At 36.1% G+C, this 16,564-nt stretch overlaps 2 protein-coding genes across 3 annotated transcripts; one reads left to right on the forward strand and one right to left on the reverse strand.

Moving 5' to 3' along the window:
* Window positions 1-2,960: 2,960 nt before the first annotated feature.
* On the forward strand, window positions 2,961-7,136 carry LOC147299185 (octanoyltransferase). Of its 2 annotated transcripts, none has more exons than XM_086256321.1 (6): window positions 2,961-3,107; window positions 4,465-4,518; window positions 4,596-4,665; window positions 5,241-5,281; window positions 6,678-6,737; window positions 6,839-7,136. In XM_086256321.1, exons 1-6 carry the CDS (start codon window positions 3,042-3,044, stop codon window positions 6,890-6,892), a joined length of 345 nt encoding a protein of 114 aa, XP_086112447.1. In that variant the 5' UTR covers window positions 2,961-3,041; the 3' UTR covers window positions 6,893-7,136. The 2 variants fall into 2 exon arrangements, with proteins under 2 accessions (XP_086112447.1, XP_086112455.1); XM_086256329.1 differs by having other exon boundaries at window positions 4,611-4,665.
* A 4,151-nt stretch (window positions 7,137-11,287) lies between these two features.
* On the reverse strand, window positions 11,288-13,858 carry LOC147299186 (Core-2/I-branching beta-1,6-N-acetylglucosaminyltransferase family protein). The gene is made up of 2 exons (XM_086251368.1): window positions 12,332-13,858; window positions 11,288-11,701 (listed from the first exon to the last, which is right to left on the reverse strand). Exon 1 carries the CDS (start codon window positions 13,459-13,461, stop codon window positions 12,352-12,354), a length of 1,110 nt encoding a protein of 369 aa, XP_086107494.1. The 5' UTR covers window positions 13,462-13,858; the 3' UTR covers window positions 11,288-11,701; window positions 12,332-12,351.
* Window positions 13,859-16,564: the final 2,706 nt, after the last annotated feature.

A 16,564-nucleotide genomic window follows, 5' to 3' on the forward strand; every position in this document is an offset into this window, starting at 1 on the left:
GACTGTCATCTCCGGTGATCTGCAATTTCTGGCGACACCAAGGTGTCGAACCACCACTAGTCGATTCCTCTCGTCGATCTGAACTCTATGGTGCCATTCTCTCACCTCCACGACCTCTATAGGAGGCGACTCAAAGAAGAAGATCTACAGCTTGCCGCCATCAACTTGTTTTCCGACGACGGTGCGACTGTTGGTGACCACCAGAATATTCCTTGCGTTCAGAGGAGGCTGATGGTGTGGTTGGATCGTTCATTCGACCACTAGTTACAGCGAATCGAAGCTTGGAAGTCAGCGCCTTCTCTCCCTGTTTTCCGACGAGTCCGATGGCGGCTCCGGCCGATTTTGGTATATACTCTCTCCCCTTAACATCTTCTACTTGTTAGTGTAATTGATTTGAGTTTGATTGTTGGTAACTGGAAAATTTCTAATTTGAAACCCTAGGCTACCTTAAATAATTCTCCAAATCCTATTCCTATCATGACAACTATCTTTTTTTTTTTCTGAAAATATCAACCATTACAAACAAATTTCAGCAAAAACACTTAAGCTTTACACACAGAAAACCAATAGTACAAATATTGACTATGAAACATTTTCACAAGCATTTTCGAGGTGACTGTCATCACACTTACTAGGCCTGTGTATACAATGAGTATGCTTTGAAGAGCCAATATGATACAAGCATACACCTCCAGGTGATATATTAAGATTGTTATGTTGGATTGATATGACAAACTGAGATGTTGCTAGAATAAAAATGTAGTTGTGCAATCGTTATCAGAGTATGAGTTTGTTGAGTGCTGCTAATTATTATTAGGTGTTAATGGATTTGTGTTGCAAACCACCATATGGTAGATGTCGGATCATTTTGGGTTTAGTTGTAATTAATTGAAGTTGATAATGGTATAGAACATGGAAAGGTTTAATTCCAGTATATTACAGTATTTCATCCTCTGGCCCTTGTTTGCATTATCTTCTAGTTAGGTATCACAATATGATGGCAATTTCTCACATGATCATGCATATTTTGAATCCAGGTATTATTTTAATCAAGTTATCCATTGACCATGAAAAATTAGATTCTTGTGCCTCTGCTGAACCAGAAGCAAGAAGAGCCATGTTTGAGCAACCAGGTAGCTCTCTCTACATATTTTTTGCGCATTCACACACACTTGTTTTAATGTGCTTGCATTTATCAGTCTTGCTCTTGCTGAGTACTTAACTTTCTATTTTTCTTTCGACAGAAATGCCATGTTAAGAACAAGGATATCCGGAAGTTTCAAGTTATTTTTCTTTTTGAACGGAATTGTGATTCTGTTTTAGTTTGTTGTAATTGTGTCATAAGTTTATAATTCATTTAGTTATTTATGCTTTCACAGTGATTGTATTTAGTTTAAATTATATTATCTAATTTATTGTTATTATTATTATCAAACAATAACAATACTTGATTGCCACTGTTGTGCAGTAGCAATAGGTGATTGCTACTGTCGGGCAGTAGCAATAGGTGATTGCTACTGCCGGGCAGTATTAATAGGTGATTGCTACTGCCGGGCAGTATCAATAGGTGATTGTTACTGTCCGTTACTGCCGGACAGTAGCAATAGGTGATTGAAAAATATTATGGATGCTTCATCTTGATTTTTTGTGTTTTATGATGGTTATTATTTAACATGTTTATGGAATGAAAAATATCTAAATTATGATTTTTTTTTGGTACCGATTGGAATTGAAATGAAGAAAAAAAATTGAAGAAGGAAACAAAAATTGGTTTTTTAAAAAAACACTGTAGCGCGCTACAGTAACGGCTACAGTAACGCCGTTACTGTACCACCGGGTTTTTTTTAAAAAGTGGGCCGCTACAGTATTTCACTGTAGCGGTTGGGCCGAATGAATAGTAAATTTAAAAAAAAGGACTTTAAAAAAAATAACCCTAAAAATTACACATTTTACAATAAAAATGAATTAACATAATATTCCTTCAAAGTACGATAGATGGTATGTGACATACACAATAGTAAATTTGAAGGCATAATATGTGAAACCATATCTTAAACTGAGAATGCTGGATAAGATTGGAAACTGGCCATGGGTGATGGATCAGATTGTGGTCCAGGACTGGTAACTGCAATTTCAGTAGGCCCAAGATCCTGCAAGGATAAACATAGTTGAAGATCAAATTATACAAAAAGTAAAAACTAATAAACTAATTTTTCTCCACTAACAAAAAAATTAGGAATGCATTATAAGACTGTATGGGATAAGATTATGGTCTATAGACATGACAAGCTAGTCTCATTGTGGACCATCTTTGAGCAGGGGACATAAATCCTTAATTATCTAAGACTATAATACCAAACGTGAATCTAGTCTCAAATTCTTAATAAACCCACCAAATATGGGATAATAGACTATTGTCATTTTAATTGCTTAGTCATTTTTGGTCCCATCCTCAAAATGAGGCCAAGGGCTTGAACTAGGGATGACAAAATTCTCTGTCCCCGAAAATCTCTACGGGGATCCGCCCAGATTAAGCGGGTATGGTAATACCATTTTCGTTCCCGCCCAATATACTCGTTTAATAAAACCCGCATACCCATTTAATAAAAAAATTATATTATATAATTATATTATAATTTTTTATCTTAATTTTTGTTGTTTTTCAAATTTAATAATGTTGTTTTTATGTAGTGTTGTTGTAATATAATATGATAAATTTTAATGTGTTTTATATATATTATATTATGTATTTATATTGATTTGGTAGTTGGTACAATGGTACGTTATTTATTAAATTAATATTTTTTTTAAATAAAAAGAGCTCTGAATAGAAGATCCGATTATCCGAAGAGACGGGTATGATATTTGCAAACCCGACCGGAACCCGCCCCGCCATCCTAAGGCCCAGAACCCATACCTCTCTCTCTCTCTCTCTCCCTCTCCCTCTCTCCTCCCTCTCGTCCACCCTCACCCACTCTCTTTCTCTCTTTCTCTCTTTCTCTTTCTCCTCTACCCCCATCAGCGGTAAGTACAAACAGCCAATGGACGAGGCTGAATTTCGACGCCTTCTCGATCTCTTCCCCGTCGTCCGATCTCGCGACTATCATGTAACTTTCTTTCCTTCATCATCACCCAAAGAGATTGTTTGTATTGCCTTGCTTTGTTTCTTCTTCTTTCTTATATGTATTTGGTTTTGATGCTTTTTGGGTTTTTTTTGTTATTTTCATTATTTTTACATGCACATATGTTTATATTCATTTTTATTTTTCCAATTTGAGCAGATAAAATAAAATCTTTAACAATTCTTATGGTTGTTCTTTGCACAAGTATTGTTACTGCATTGTTTGTAGTATTTACTGGTTTCATGAACTTTCTTTATTGAATGACTAGATACATTTTTATTAGGAGCTACAAATTGGGTTTTAATGGGAATATCAGTAAGCTGCTGCTACTGCCTATCTTACATGGAACTATAAAACTAGAGATGCATGTTCAATTAGGGAAGAGAGAATTAGAAAAGGTTGTAAGACTATTCTGTGTCTTATGAGTGATTGATGATGCTGAATTAGCTGCCGGATCTGTCTAGAATGATTTAAGGGATAAATCAATTTAGATGGACGATAGGTAGCATTGAGTAGTAACAGAAGTTTTGTTTACCAATCATTTTTACGTGACTCTGAAGCTTGAATTGGGGATGGGTGGAGGCTCTCTTTAGAAGTGTCGGAGTCTGGCACAGCCGACACCTGAATGAATAGTGGTTTGATGTGCTTGGTATGTGTGGTCAGAGGAGTTAACAGGTCCCTACCTTTTCTACCTGTTTTGAGCATGAAGGGAGATATAAAAAGCCAAATTTTCTCAAGAAACGCAAGCAACTTTTCCCAAATGCCATTATTCTAGTATTTATATACTTGTTTTCGTGGCTTTGTTTGTACTTGATTTTGAGTTAACATGCTGAAAATAATATTTAATTAGTGGTATGATTTTAAACGGTACGTTAATGCATGGTTAACATTTTTAGTTTGTGAGTGGATAGAATTAAGTCCATAAGCTTATTTGATTTTTGCTGTAGAGGACTATCATGTGCTCGTTCTTGGCTCTTTATGGACTTATTGGCTTGTTTCGATTAAGATTTTAAGGTTTTTGTCAGGCGTCATCTATTCTGCATATTAGATTGAAATAACTGCCTCAAGGATTTATGAATTAACTTCACATTGATCTTGTTTGAGGTTAAAATTTTGATGAAGCGTCAAAGAACCTTTAAGATATTAGGAAGCTATCCGGAAAATTTGATTCTTCTAGGAAAAATTTCAAGAGTTTTCGAATAGAATTTATAGATTCTTTTACTATTGCTGAAAAATTCTGATCACTTAAATTTTTTCCAAGCAATTTGGGGGAACTGACCACTCTTTTACTTTTTATTATGATATTTCTCTATTTGGCTTAAACAACTTTGTATAATTTCAGGTTGAATCAGAGCAATCTAGACAATCAACTTCTAATTCAGCACAGCATGAAGCGGTAATACTAAAATTTTTGTACAATTTTCCATTGTACATACACACACAGTGTCTTACGTATTTCAATTTTCTCATCAGCTAAAAGAATGGCAGGACGCATGGGATGAGGGAGATAAAAATGAAGAGAAGCAAGGACACGACCAACATGGTATGTTGTAACCTACGCTTTGTATCTAGCACACAATATACATCTAATTGTTTTTGGGTTGAACTAGCGACCACACTGTAACCTCCGGTGGCACTATTCCCCATTGTGCCATATCATAATAGCATATTAATATTTATGCATTCAATGACCTTTTAAAAGTTTCACTTGGAACATTTTGGAGCAGAATATTTGTTTTTCTATTTAAAGAAAATATCCAGATTAATGAACTTCTTCCTGAAGAATTCTCATGCATCTTCCTGGTCTTTGTGATTCCCAAGTTTCTAAATTTTGTGGCAACCCCAAGCAATTTACTTTCTTTTAAGGCAGTTCATGATTGAGAAATTTTTTTTTTCCTGTTCTTTCCATGTCATCAATTCATGATATATGTTTCCTCCTTCTCATCATCTTCTTGTTTTTCATGTGTATACCAGTTTATATCATATGTAAAGGTATTTAGTAAATATAAATGGAGATGGCATGGATGCATTGGTAACTAGAAAGTAATTCCACTTGTCTTCAGGTATTTAGTAAAGAAGTTAAAAATTTATTGCTCTTATCTGGATGTGTACTTACAGATGCATTTTGGGAAAAGCTAAAGTTGGCTGCCGAGAGAAAGGTATGTCCATCTTCTCCCATGATTTACCTACTTTTCATTGGATATGTGGTGATGGTATTTTACATATTATGAAAATCCAACATGATCTAATATCTAAAACTTTTAGTGTCAGTTTTCAGAACATTGTATTTCTTGGTCATGACTGGTGGTATAGAACTTGAGTGTCATTTTTTGACACAAAATAGGGAGCCGGACAATTCAAAACATGAAGACATGAAATATTTAATGATTTTGTGAATATGCAATGCATTTATTTATTTTAGTGATTTTTGTGTGCATATAATGATGTTTGATTAAATATAATTAACTATGCAAAATATAATCGTCTCATTTTGAACTCTTTGTTTCATTTCAACCTTATCAATTGGAAATTGAAGTCTAGACCACAATACAAAAATAATTGTTCTCTAGTCTTGGTGTGGAAAATGGGTCTATTTGGTTGAGTGTTTTAATGTTGAGTGATGCTAAGTTGATTTTTTTTCACTTTCTTTTAGATTGTTTAAATGGATTGAGTTGATGGAGACTTGTGCAGTTGAAATAAACATATAAGGAAGAAAAGGGATTGATTTGCTCTAATAAAACAAGTGTAGGGGGTGAATTTTTATGTAGTTCCATGTTTACACTTCCTTGTACTCACCACATGTAATTTGTACTTTTTGCTCATTAATTTGATCTACCTTACTTGTGCATATAAGGTTTTCCTTTTCCTTTTTCTTGTTTTTTCCTCTTTAAAATATTTGAACCCAGTCTAACCTCTGTTGTTGTTTTCTTAAAGAAAACATGATTAATTGTATAGATTAATAATAAAAAAATGATTAATCAATACAATTACGTAAAAGAAGAGACGGGGTTTGGCTCATGTTTTAAACTATTGATTCTGTGATAGGAAATTTCAAACTTGATTTCAGGATTCCAAGCAATTATCTTTTTCTTTCATGCTAATGCTTTAGATACATTAGCAATCCTTCAAACCATCAATCTCTATCGTAAGTAAATAAAAAAAGAACACGAGCCTTTTCATAGGCAGCTTGGTGGAAACTAGTTTATGTAAAAGTCTCTTTTTGTTAGTCTGTGTACGTATGTGTGTGATGTCTGTGTGTGAGCTTTAGTTCTTTACTTGGTACTTTAGTGTTGGAATATTTGTTACTTAGCCATATGAATCAGTTTTCAGCCATTCACTGCTGATTGTAAATTTTTGTTGTTCTATGTTGTCATATTCATAAAGTCACGATTTGTTGCTTTGAGAATTGAAGAGAAATTTTTACTTAACTCAGAAGGATGAAATAAATGAAACAAAAACTGAATAAGTATAGTATTACGTTTGTCCCAATACAACGAAGGAATCACAATGAAAAAATATGGAAGGAAAACTAACTACAGGTGCTCAATTGTTTAGGTGGGTGCCACAGAAGCAGAGAGATTTTGCAAGGCATTCCAACGTGTTCATAAGAAAATCGTATGTACTGCAGATTTTGAAGGAATAATAGTCCTAAAATCCTAATTTAGTTTCTATTTTTCATTGTTGATAATGAAAATTCCCCGATTCTATCTGTCTAGGTCTATGAAGAACTGAGTTTGGATGCTGCCCGCAATTTCCTGAACTCATCATGAAGTTCTGTAACATAGTTTTCTTTTGTGTGCTGTTTGTACATTTTTATGTTTTTTGTGATACTGAGCCTTCTGCTTCCTGTGATCGAAGGCAGTAGCATCAAATGGCTCCCCCAACCGCCTTCTTTTTCCTGGAAACTGAACTTTTACCCTCATGATTGTATGATCCTTCTTTCTGGAAAGTGATCGTATGATCTTTGTTTAAATAATTCACAATCAAGCTAAAACGACATTGTTGATGGTATCATTTTGGACCCTTCGGCATGGCATGATTTGACTTGGTACTGTTGCTGCTTGGGTTTTCACTACTTGGTTAGCTTACATTGAGCTCACTAATCTTTTTCACTTCTTTTTTGGCCGGGTAATCATTTTTCACTTCAACATTGCAGCTCAAACATAAATCCTAGGAAATAGGGTAATGCTAATTATATTTTCATATCGGTTTGGTAGTTTTTATCTTTCACACATTTGAATAGTGCAATTTTTTAAGATATTAGTACTTTTTCTTTTTTCAGACTTTTATTCTTTTTAAGATATTAACATTCGTAACATCTTTTTCGTTTCTTGGTGTTATGTGTTTTGGTTTTTGTTTTCTGCTTGGAAGGACAGGAAAGGGAATTAGAGGAGGAAAGAGACAATACTTTGTTTTCATTTTTGGTCTGATACATTCCTTCGTTTTCACCCTGATAATTTTTAAAGCTAAAAAAGATAAAAAAAAAAAAAAAGTGGAAAGAAACTACTCAAGGAAGTTTCCTTTTCCACTATCAAATCTATAAACTCGATTTTTCATAAAAAAAAAAAAAAAAAGAAAAAAAAAAGAAGAAGCAAATATAAGAGTGATTTGGGTTTATGGTGGCATGACCTACCTGAAAATTCTTTTTTGCTTTCCAAAATTTAGAGAACTGGCCATCTTTCCATGGAGATACCCCATTGTACCTTTTTGTATGGATCCATACGTTGGCTAAGATGAGGGTAAAGTGGTTTTAAATCTGAGTATTTTTGTTTTATGTCCATAGTTTAGGATGGTATAGTAAGAATTCTTACATATAAATCATATAAATACGTTTTTAATCTTTTCATCTTGTGGATTCATTTTTTTATTATTAAGAATTTTCTGCTATTAGATATGCTTATATATGATACAATGTATGTACTATAGATGAACTCCATCATCTTCCATCTTTTTTTTTGGACAAGAAACTCCATCATGTTCTATATATATGCAACTGACAAATGACTGTGACCTATCTTTTCTGGTCTAGAAAATGCTTCCCTTCATTTGCATGTACAGCTCAATGTTTTGGGCTTTTCCTTCCCGTGTCTTATTCTTTTAACACTCTCCAGAGACATGAGAGGCAAAGCTATTAAAAAGAATCAAATAGATTGGACTGGGATTTTTTTTTTTGGCCAGAGATTAGACTGAAAGTTAAATTCATAAAGAAGGTGAGTAGATAGATGCATTAATATTATTTAACGTCATCTTGACCTTGATGGTATGACAATTGTGATCACTCTCGCTGAGCTTGTCTAGTTTTATATGCTAAATGCTAATGAATAAAATTCTTTGTACCCTTTTAACGACTATGTTATGCACTATTTTTTTAATAGAGACATCTTTTTTAAAGAGATGTTATACAAAATGGTCAGCTAAAATAGTACAATATACCTTGTTTAACGTTTCGGATCGAATTTAATATGTTAAATGACTAAACTTATGTATATTTAATAAATAAGATTCTAACTAAAAGAAGAAGATGAGACAAATATGTATTAGTCATAAGAGAAAATTCATCTCTTAATTCCCACGAAATTGGTGGGATTTGTAGGGATAAATTTTTCCTTATGGCTACTTTATCTTTTTCTCATTTTTTTTTCTTTTAAATTAGAAGTCAATTTTCATATTTTTCTTTTAATTAATACATATGAATCTACTTATTTAACGTATCTAATTTAATTATAAGCACCAAACCAGACATAGTTTTACACTTGTACAACTTTGCTAAATAAATGAACATTAGCTGACCATACACCCACCCATATGCCTTTTGAGATAAAATTTAGGGTATTCCTTTCACACTTTTAGCTTTTCTTCATGCACTTTGTGAATGTAAAATTTGGGAGACAACTTGTAATCCTTTGCTTCCGTGGGAAGTAAGGCCAAAGTGGGGTCGAGTAATATCCTTTCCTTCCATGTACCACTAAATCCAATAGCTTCTAATAGACCTTATAAAAATAAAATAAAAACAATTAAAAGAATTTTAATTCTTTTTTAGAGAAGAAAAATATTGTAATTCTTCTAATGATTCATTAGAAAAAGAAAAAATTGTAATTGACTATCAAGGTAGGAAATAAATAAAAAAATAGTTAGGTGCTATGAAAATTGGGCTCCTAAATGCGGGTTCCAATAAATTAGTAAGAGAAAGAAAGAAAATATCATTTGGACCACGTGGAAATATTGGTTGGCTCTTAGATCTCATGGAATGATTTGTTAGGTTTTCTCCTTAAAGAAAATGACCCTAATTGATAGGATTTGGCAGTTTCTATATAATTTTGGCATCTAAGTGAAAATTCATGTGACGGTGTTATATTTATGTCTATTTTTTTTTTTTATGTGATGATAAATATAAATAGTGTATACACTCGTTATAAAAACGATAATAAAGATTCAATAGTTAATTTAGGAAACCCATTAGAGTGAACTATCAACCATTTTAGGCGTTTCACTGCTGTAAAGTGTAAATGCCAACAATTCTCTTTTTGTAAAGAGAAGTAGGCATTGGGTCAAAGATGCGTAAGTCAAACATGGAGCCCCACTGTGTAATTAACCACCAGAAGCACCCCTGCCTTATAGATCCAAACGGCACAGATAATCTCAATTACATCTCTTCTTGTATTTTTAAATTTGTTAAGAGAGCTGGGATGAAAGATATGACAATCAGACAATGTGCAAAAATTGGTCCAATATTAAAATCAACTAAACTTGACTTGTTAACTTGAACACATGTTGAAGTTAAGACAGGACAACAGAGCTCATCTTTAAATGCAGAGTACTGGCACTTTGTAAAAGGTTTGATAAATGTGCATGGACTTTCGTCCCTGATTCAATGTCACTATTGTATATTTTAATTCAATCTCATCTGATGATGAAGAAAGTAAGAACAAAGAAAGAAGCATCACACCGAAACACATTTTTCTGACTTATTATAAGTATGGTACCCATCAAAACAGTCCACAAAAATGGTACCAATCTGCTGGGCCTCCTGTTAGAGCACAAGTGGTTGACCTACACACACACAGCCATTGATTTTGTAATTGCTTTCACGTGGTGTGCAAGTGCAAGACATGTAGCCATTAATAGCAAGTTCCAGCTCATAAGAATCAAAGGCCGTCTATGTTAAACAAACGCTTGCAAATCAATTAACAATGACTAAGGCAGACATGGTAGTACTATTGGTAGCTCACCAGACACCATCCCAACAACATAACTTTGTTTTATTAAATATAACACATTATTATAGCAAGGAAAACCTGCACTTCAATTATTTTCAAATGAAAAAAGTTGGACCTCCCATTTATTCAGCATTTACATTTTCTCACTTATTATAAAAAACTTAAAAATTTTGTTCTAGAACATGGATGATAATATAAAATTACAACTACCAGATAGCCCAGATCTCACTCACTCACAGCCTTATTTCCTTGATATAAGCCTTGTTTCAAGTAAACAGAGAAGTGAGGTACAGATTGTACATGAGGGAATTTGTGCCTTGGTTTTCTTGAAATTGTAAAAGTTTCTAGAACAGCACAAGTAGCAAAGTAGAGAAAAATCTCATCTTTCATTTTCATAATTTCTTCTCATATCATTATCATTGCGTATTATGGGACCACATACATATTGTGAAAGATAATAGATAAAATAAATAAATAAATACTTGACTCCATATATGTAAGACCTCGTTCATTTTTACCAACAAATCATAGCCCGACACGTGTACAAATTCTTTTTCTTTTTTCTTCTAATGAGTCATTTCTATACAAGTGTGTAGACGGTAATATGCTGGTAAAGATGAATTAATCCTTCCATGTAAGGAGCCAAGCAGTGTAAGTATATCTGTATATGTACGCAACCTACACAATAATTTCTCACTTTTTAGGAGGAAATTAGAGGAGAATTTTAAAAGAAAAAAACAATGGGCTTAGAGCCTTAGACCTGGTTGGTTTATTTACTACACCAGTCTATGCCCAACAGTGTCCCTCAATTGTGGAGAGACTCTTCCATGGGTGATGGGGCATGCCCCATTGTGGGACCCAATGAGTCATTGTGAGAGATGTTCATTGGAGCATGCCCAGAGCCTTAGCCCCAATTGTGACCATTTTCCTTCCTATCCACGCAGTACAGAGTACAAGATTCCATTTCATTTCATTATAATATGTACAAAACACGCATCAAAAGGACAAAAGGACAAAAGGACTACTGTTGTTACACCATGTCTGCTGGTACCATTCTTACACCCAAAAAATAGTAAAATACAACTCTTCTTTAACCAAAGTAAAAACAAGTACCTTGCTTTGTTTTTTGCTTTGGTGACTGACTGACTGACTGGACTGGACTCTTCTCTGAGGTCTCTTTTTCTCTCTCTCCCAATTTTCTTGATTCTCTTTTACATATGTCGCCCGAGACAAGGACTCAGTTGGAACTTCCTTTGGTTTATACAGTTTGTGGGCAATTCTTACGCCTCTCCAAAACCACATTACCAATTGGTTTCTCCAACAACGTGTTAAAAAAATAACATCTTCACTGGCCTTTCTCACCTGCACATACATACCCACTTGACTCAGTTGAATTGCCTTAAATTGAAAGGTAGCTAGGAATATAAATCAAACCCAACTTTGAAGTAAAAATATAGTTGTTACATTACATAACAAACAAAAACAAAAACGGAAAAACCCTTTTTAGCCTTGGCTCAAAGGGAGGATTAAGAAAAAGACAAGGGATTGGATCTAAACATTAGAAAAATGAAAGCTTTAGAGTGGCATCACAGAACAAGCAAGCTCTTTGAGTCATGAATCTACCTACCTCTCCCAACCCAATATGTGTTTTGGTCATTATCATTTAGCAGAATAAGAATATGCTACAAAAGGACCTATTCATTGTATTCATTCAACAATTATAAACTGACAAAGAACTAATAAAAATTACCAAATGGGTTGAAATATTTTGTTTTGCAATCTTTCCCAAATTCAATAATGACCAACATAAATAAGCCGTACCCATTTCCAAACTACCCAAGATGGACTTTCAAGTTCAGAACGCACGCATTCAATGATTCTCATTATGACCCGGAAATCCGATTTTCCCGAGTCATAACTCAGTAAACTCGCAACTCAGCACACTCCAAAAATAGAAACTTAAAAAAACAAATGAAAATGAAAAATGCTTACCAGAGTAAATGACCAGAGCCTCAGTCCCGGAGAATGACCTTATCGGATAAACCCAACAAGGGTTTCAAGCAATCCGGCGAGAATTTCCGGGCGAACAAGTACGACTCCGAGAAATTCGATTCCCGCAGCCGATAAATTAGCTTGGCCGATACTTCACCGGGTCGGTACGTGTACGGGTGCCCGTTAACGGTGCCCGTCCAATTGACCCGGGTCAGGGTGTAATGGGCGCACCCATTCGGATCCGCCATTGACAAGAGCGTGGGAAAATAGTGCTCCTCCGGGTAACACTCGTCTTCCCGATAACACGGCAATCTGAATTTCCTCCACAGCGCCCGATCCTTTAGAACCACCAGCGCGTGGCGGCGCGTTAGCACAAAAAACTGCGACCCGACCCGGAACTGCTCGAACGACACCTCCGGCATCATCGCGAACCTTCCTCTGGCGGAGTACCGCTTCCACAGATTCGCCGATTTGGACAGGGTTTCGATGAAGCTCTTGTACCGGACCTTAACCCCCATCCGAGTCAACTCGGCTTCGGACTCGGTGCTAGGCCGCGACAAATCGAAGGTCGTGGAGGCGAAGAGCGAGTTGTAGACGTAGCGAAACGAATGGAGGGGGACGCAGGACTGGGACAAGACGGCGAAGAAGGCGTTGGCGGGATCGTCGAGAACGGCGTCGGCGAGTAACCGGCGCGTGGCGGAGATCAGGGTGGGGGAGGCGCGGTAGGTGCGCTTGGCGGGAACGAAGCGGTCGTGGAAGACGCCATGGGAAGGGCGGGTTACGTTGGCGGAGGGGTCGGCGTGGACGTAAATGTTGTACAGATTGGGGGTAGTTTTGGAAAAGAAACGTTCCCACAAGGGAGAGAAGTGGAGGTCGGAGTTGGTGAGGAAGAGGAAGGCGATTTTGGGCTTGTGGGTTTTGGAGTCGAGGGAGAGATGAGAGAATGCAGAGGGGTTATTGGATCGGACGGCGCGGGAGAAGAGGGCTTGATCGGAGAGTTCGTCGGCGGGGGGGATAGGGATTGGGTTGTTGGGGGGGAGGAAGCGAGGGGCGAGGAGGAAGAGGAGAGGGAGGGAGAGGAGGAGAGCGAAGGAGAGGACGAATGGGGTGGAGATTGAGGAGGAGGACATTGGAGATTGACAACATAAGGCGGTGGTGGTGCTGGTGGTGGCGGCGGTGGCGCTGCTGAAACTGCCACTGCCACTGCCGCCACTGCTCAGCCTGTGGTGCCTTTGAGGATCTGGAATTGTGGAAGACTTGGGAGCCACTCTGTCTGCCTCTGTGGGTGTGTTTGTGACTTTGTGAGTTGGGTTCGGTGCTGTTGCTTGTTGTAGAGGGTTGAGCAATACTGAGTGGACTCACGGAGTCACGGATACAGAGGGCTGCCTTATTGGAAATTTCGAAAGGGAACGGAAATGGATGGGTCACGGATGATTAATCAAATGGCTAACAATTCCCCTTTTTTTATTTTTTGTTTTATTAGAAATTATGAGCATGACTAACTCTTATGTAATCAATATTTAATTTGAGAGGCCATTTTTGCACTCCTGTTTTATTTGTTTGTATTCTATCTCTTTTTTTAATATATTTTGTATATTTTTATCATATATTTTTTCACCTTTTATGACTGTTGAATTTTTATTTTAATTATCTTTCAGTAATGATTATTTTTTTAAAAATTCTCTCATACTTATTAAAAAAAAATTAATAAGTAACTTTATATTTCCCTCGTCGTATCTTCTTCATATTCCATCTCTTTGCCTTTTATGCCATTTTTTTTTTTTTTTGTAAATCAATCTTGTACGTGCTTTCAATTATCATTATATACTTCATTATGAAAATATTTAGCTTGTCATTTTTTTTCGTTTTCTACATGAGGGTCATTTATGTATCTTCTTCTTTTGATGGTGGGTTTTGTGTTATGAAATTAATTGGGGTTTTTAATTAGTCCACTCCCTCATTTTTGGGTCTTTTGACACTGCCAAGAAAAATGTTCCCATGCCAAGCAACCACTACTTATTTGTAGCATATTTGATTTTTTTAAAAATGAATGTCACATGACAGCTTAATAAAAAAAAAAGTACTATATCATGAAGACGAACAAAAGTGTAGAGAATTACATAAGTTTTTCTTCTTTTTTTAAAGAGGGTTATAGAAATAGATATATTATTATGACAGTTTTAAAAAATTAAATGTGTAGGATTTAATGTTGTATAGGTGGCATTCTATAATTAAAAGTCAAAGGGTATATGTGGAAAATAAATAATAAAAATATATACAAACATTTAAAAAAATAAGAAGGAGTGCAAATGCAAAAAAGAGGAGAGCGAAAATCACCTCCCTTAATTTTAACTATTCAAATATATAAAGCAAAATAATATTTTTTTTATTTTTATAAAAATGTATTCAGCTTATCTTATCAATCAAGAAAAACTTGAATTATCTTAATAGTTTAATCAATTATCATTTATAAAATTTAAACTCAACACTTTCTTGATTAAGAAATAAGAATGAATATTATCCAGTAAATTCAAGGACAAACCAACTATCTACATCATCACTCCAGCTCAGCAACACACGATCTCGACTTCACCATCGATGTTTGGCATATGCCACCATGTCTGAGCCGATCATAGCTCAACCATCAAACATCCTATGATACCAGAGCATCATCTCCAAGTCTTTAGCTCGGTCAGACAATGATCATGGTTGTACATCTTGGTTCGGCTCAACCAAACGAAATGACGATTGTACAGCTCATCTTGGCTTGGCTCGGACTAGATCATCATTCTGCTAATTAAACCAGATAAGATGATCATTGTACACTTGAAACATTTACAAAGTCATATGTTCAGCTCAGCCCAATGCCCGATCATGATCAGACTAGCTTGGACAATCTTGCCATCATTGGATTACCTCAACCATTTGGCTCGGCTCGGCTCGGCCCAATGCCTAATCATAATTAGACTGGCTTGGACAATCTTGCCACTATTAGATCACCTCGACCATTAGGCTTGGCTCGGCTCAGCCCAATGCCCTATCATGATCAGACTAGCTTGGACAATCTTGCCACCACCGAATCGCCTCAACCATTAGGCTCGGCTCGGCCTAATGCTCGATCATGATCAGACTGGCTTGGGCAATCTTGCCATCACTGGATCGCCTCGACCATTGGGCTCAACTCGGCCCAATGCCCTACCTTTTCAATCTGGCACATCTGGCTGCCTCATACATGGGAGATTCACGGATGACATGTGTTCGGCTCAGCTCGGGGACTACGATCCACCGCCTTTCTGAAAGGTCTGGATAATATCTTCAGCTATACTCAAGTGCCTACCACTTGACACTTTACTGTACCTGACATTCTAGCTTGAGATGGGACAACTAGGGCTACCCATGGCACCAAAGTCTCTTTTGCATTCATTGCAAGTTTGCTGGATAGTTGTACATGACACTATTTCGAACTGACGACGTTGCCTCTTCTCCACCGCTCATCCTTTTGCTGGTAAATATGTTATTTACCTCTTCTTTGCCTATAAATACACACTTATAGCCACAAAGAAGGAGTTCACACAAAACCCACACTCACACAAACTCTTGAGAGAATAACCCAGAAGTTCTTGCCTTGTTCTTCCATATTCTCCTAAGTTCATCCAAAGTTCATACTTTGTTCTTGCTGGTTCTTGCCCAAACACCTCCTTTTGATCTTCACTAACTTAATCATCGGAGCGTAGTTTGCTGGTACCACACCGGTGCTACTTCCTTTGATTCTTGTTCATGCAGGTCATCTTTATTGAAGATCATCAGCAAGCTAGCTCATCATCATCACCCTTGTTCATCCTCTAAGAAGGCTAAACCATCGTCCACATCACCATCTTTAAGTTGTTGCATCATCATATGAATTTTTGCATCAACAATAATCAATAAAAACATTGATGGTTTACTTTCTGTACAACTTTACTTAGAGAAACAAATATAGAATATCGAGTTGATTTTATGCGTACCACCCCATACCATTCACCTCACTATTTTCTCACAGAAAATCAAAGTAATACAATAAAGGGAAAATTTTAGCTAAAGGACCCCAACTATACCTCATATCTCTATTCGGGACATGAATTTCACTTTGTGTTAACTAAGAACTGAAATTTTCATTTTGTGTCAATTAATTATAACATTGTTTTTTTTTTTTTTCAGTTTTTATCTCAACTTTGGCTCAACGTTGGATTCATT

This window comes from Dryas octopetala, chromosome 1, assembly GCF_963921425.1.
Source record: "Dryas octopetala chromosome 1, drDryOcto1.1, whole genome shotgun sequence".
Classification (NCBI taxonomy): domain Eukaryota; kingdom Viridiplantae; phylum Streptophyta; class Magnoliopsida; order Rosales; family Rosaceae; genus Dryas; species Dryas octopetala.

Bases quoted from the DNA above. Each gene is read 5' to 3' on its own strand.
- LOC147299185 (XM_086256321.1), top strand. From the start codon at position 3,042: ATGGACGAGGCTGAATTTCGACGCCTTCTCGATCTCTTCCCCGTCGTC. The intron at 4,519-4,595 runs GTAATACTAAAA...TTTTCTCATCAG, and splicing joins ATTCAGCACAGCATGAAGCG to CTAAAAGAATGGCAGGACGC. The intron at 6,738-6,838 runs GTATGTACTGCA...CTATCTGTCTAG, and splicing joins AACGTGTTCATAAGAAAATC to GTCTATGAAGAACTGAGTTT.
- LOC147299186 (XM_086251368.1), bottom strand. From the start codon at position 13,461: ATGTCCTCCTCCTCAATCTCCACCCCATTCGTCCTCTCCTTCGCTCTC.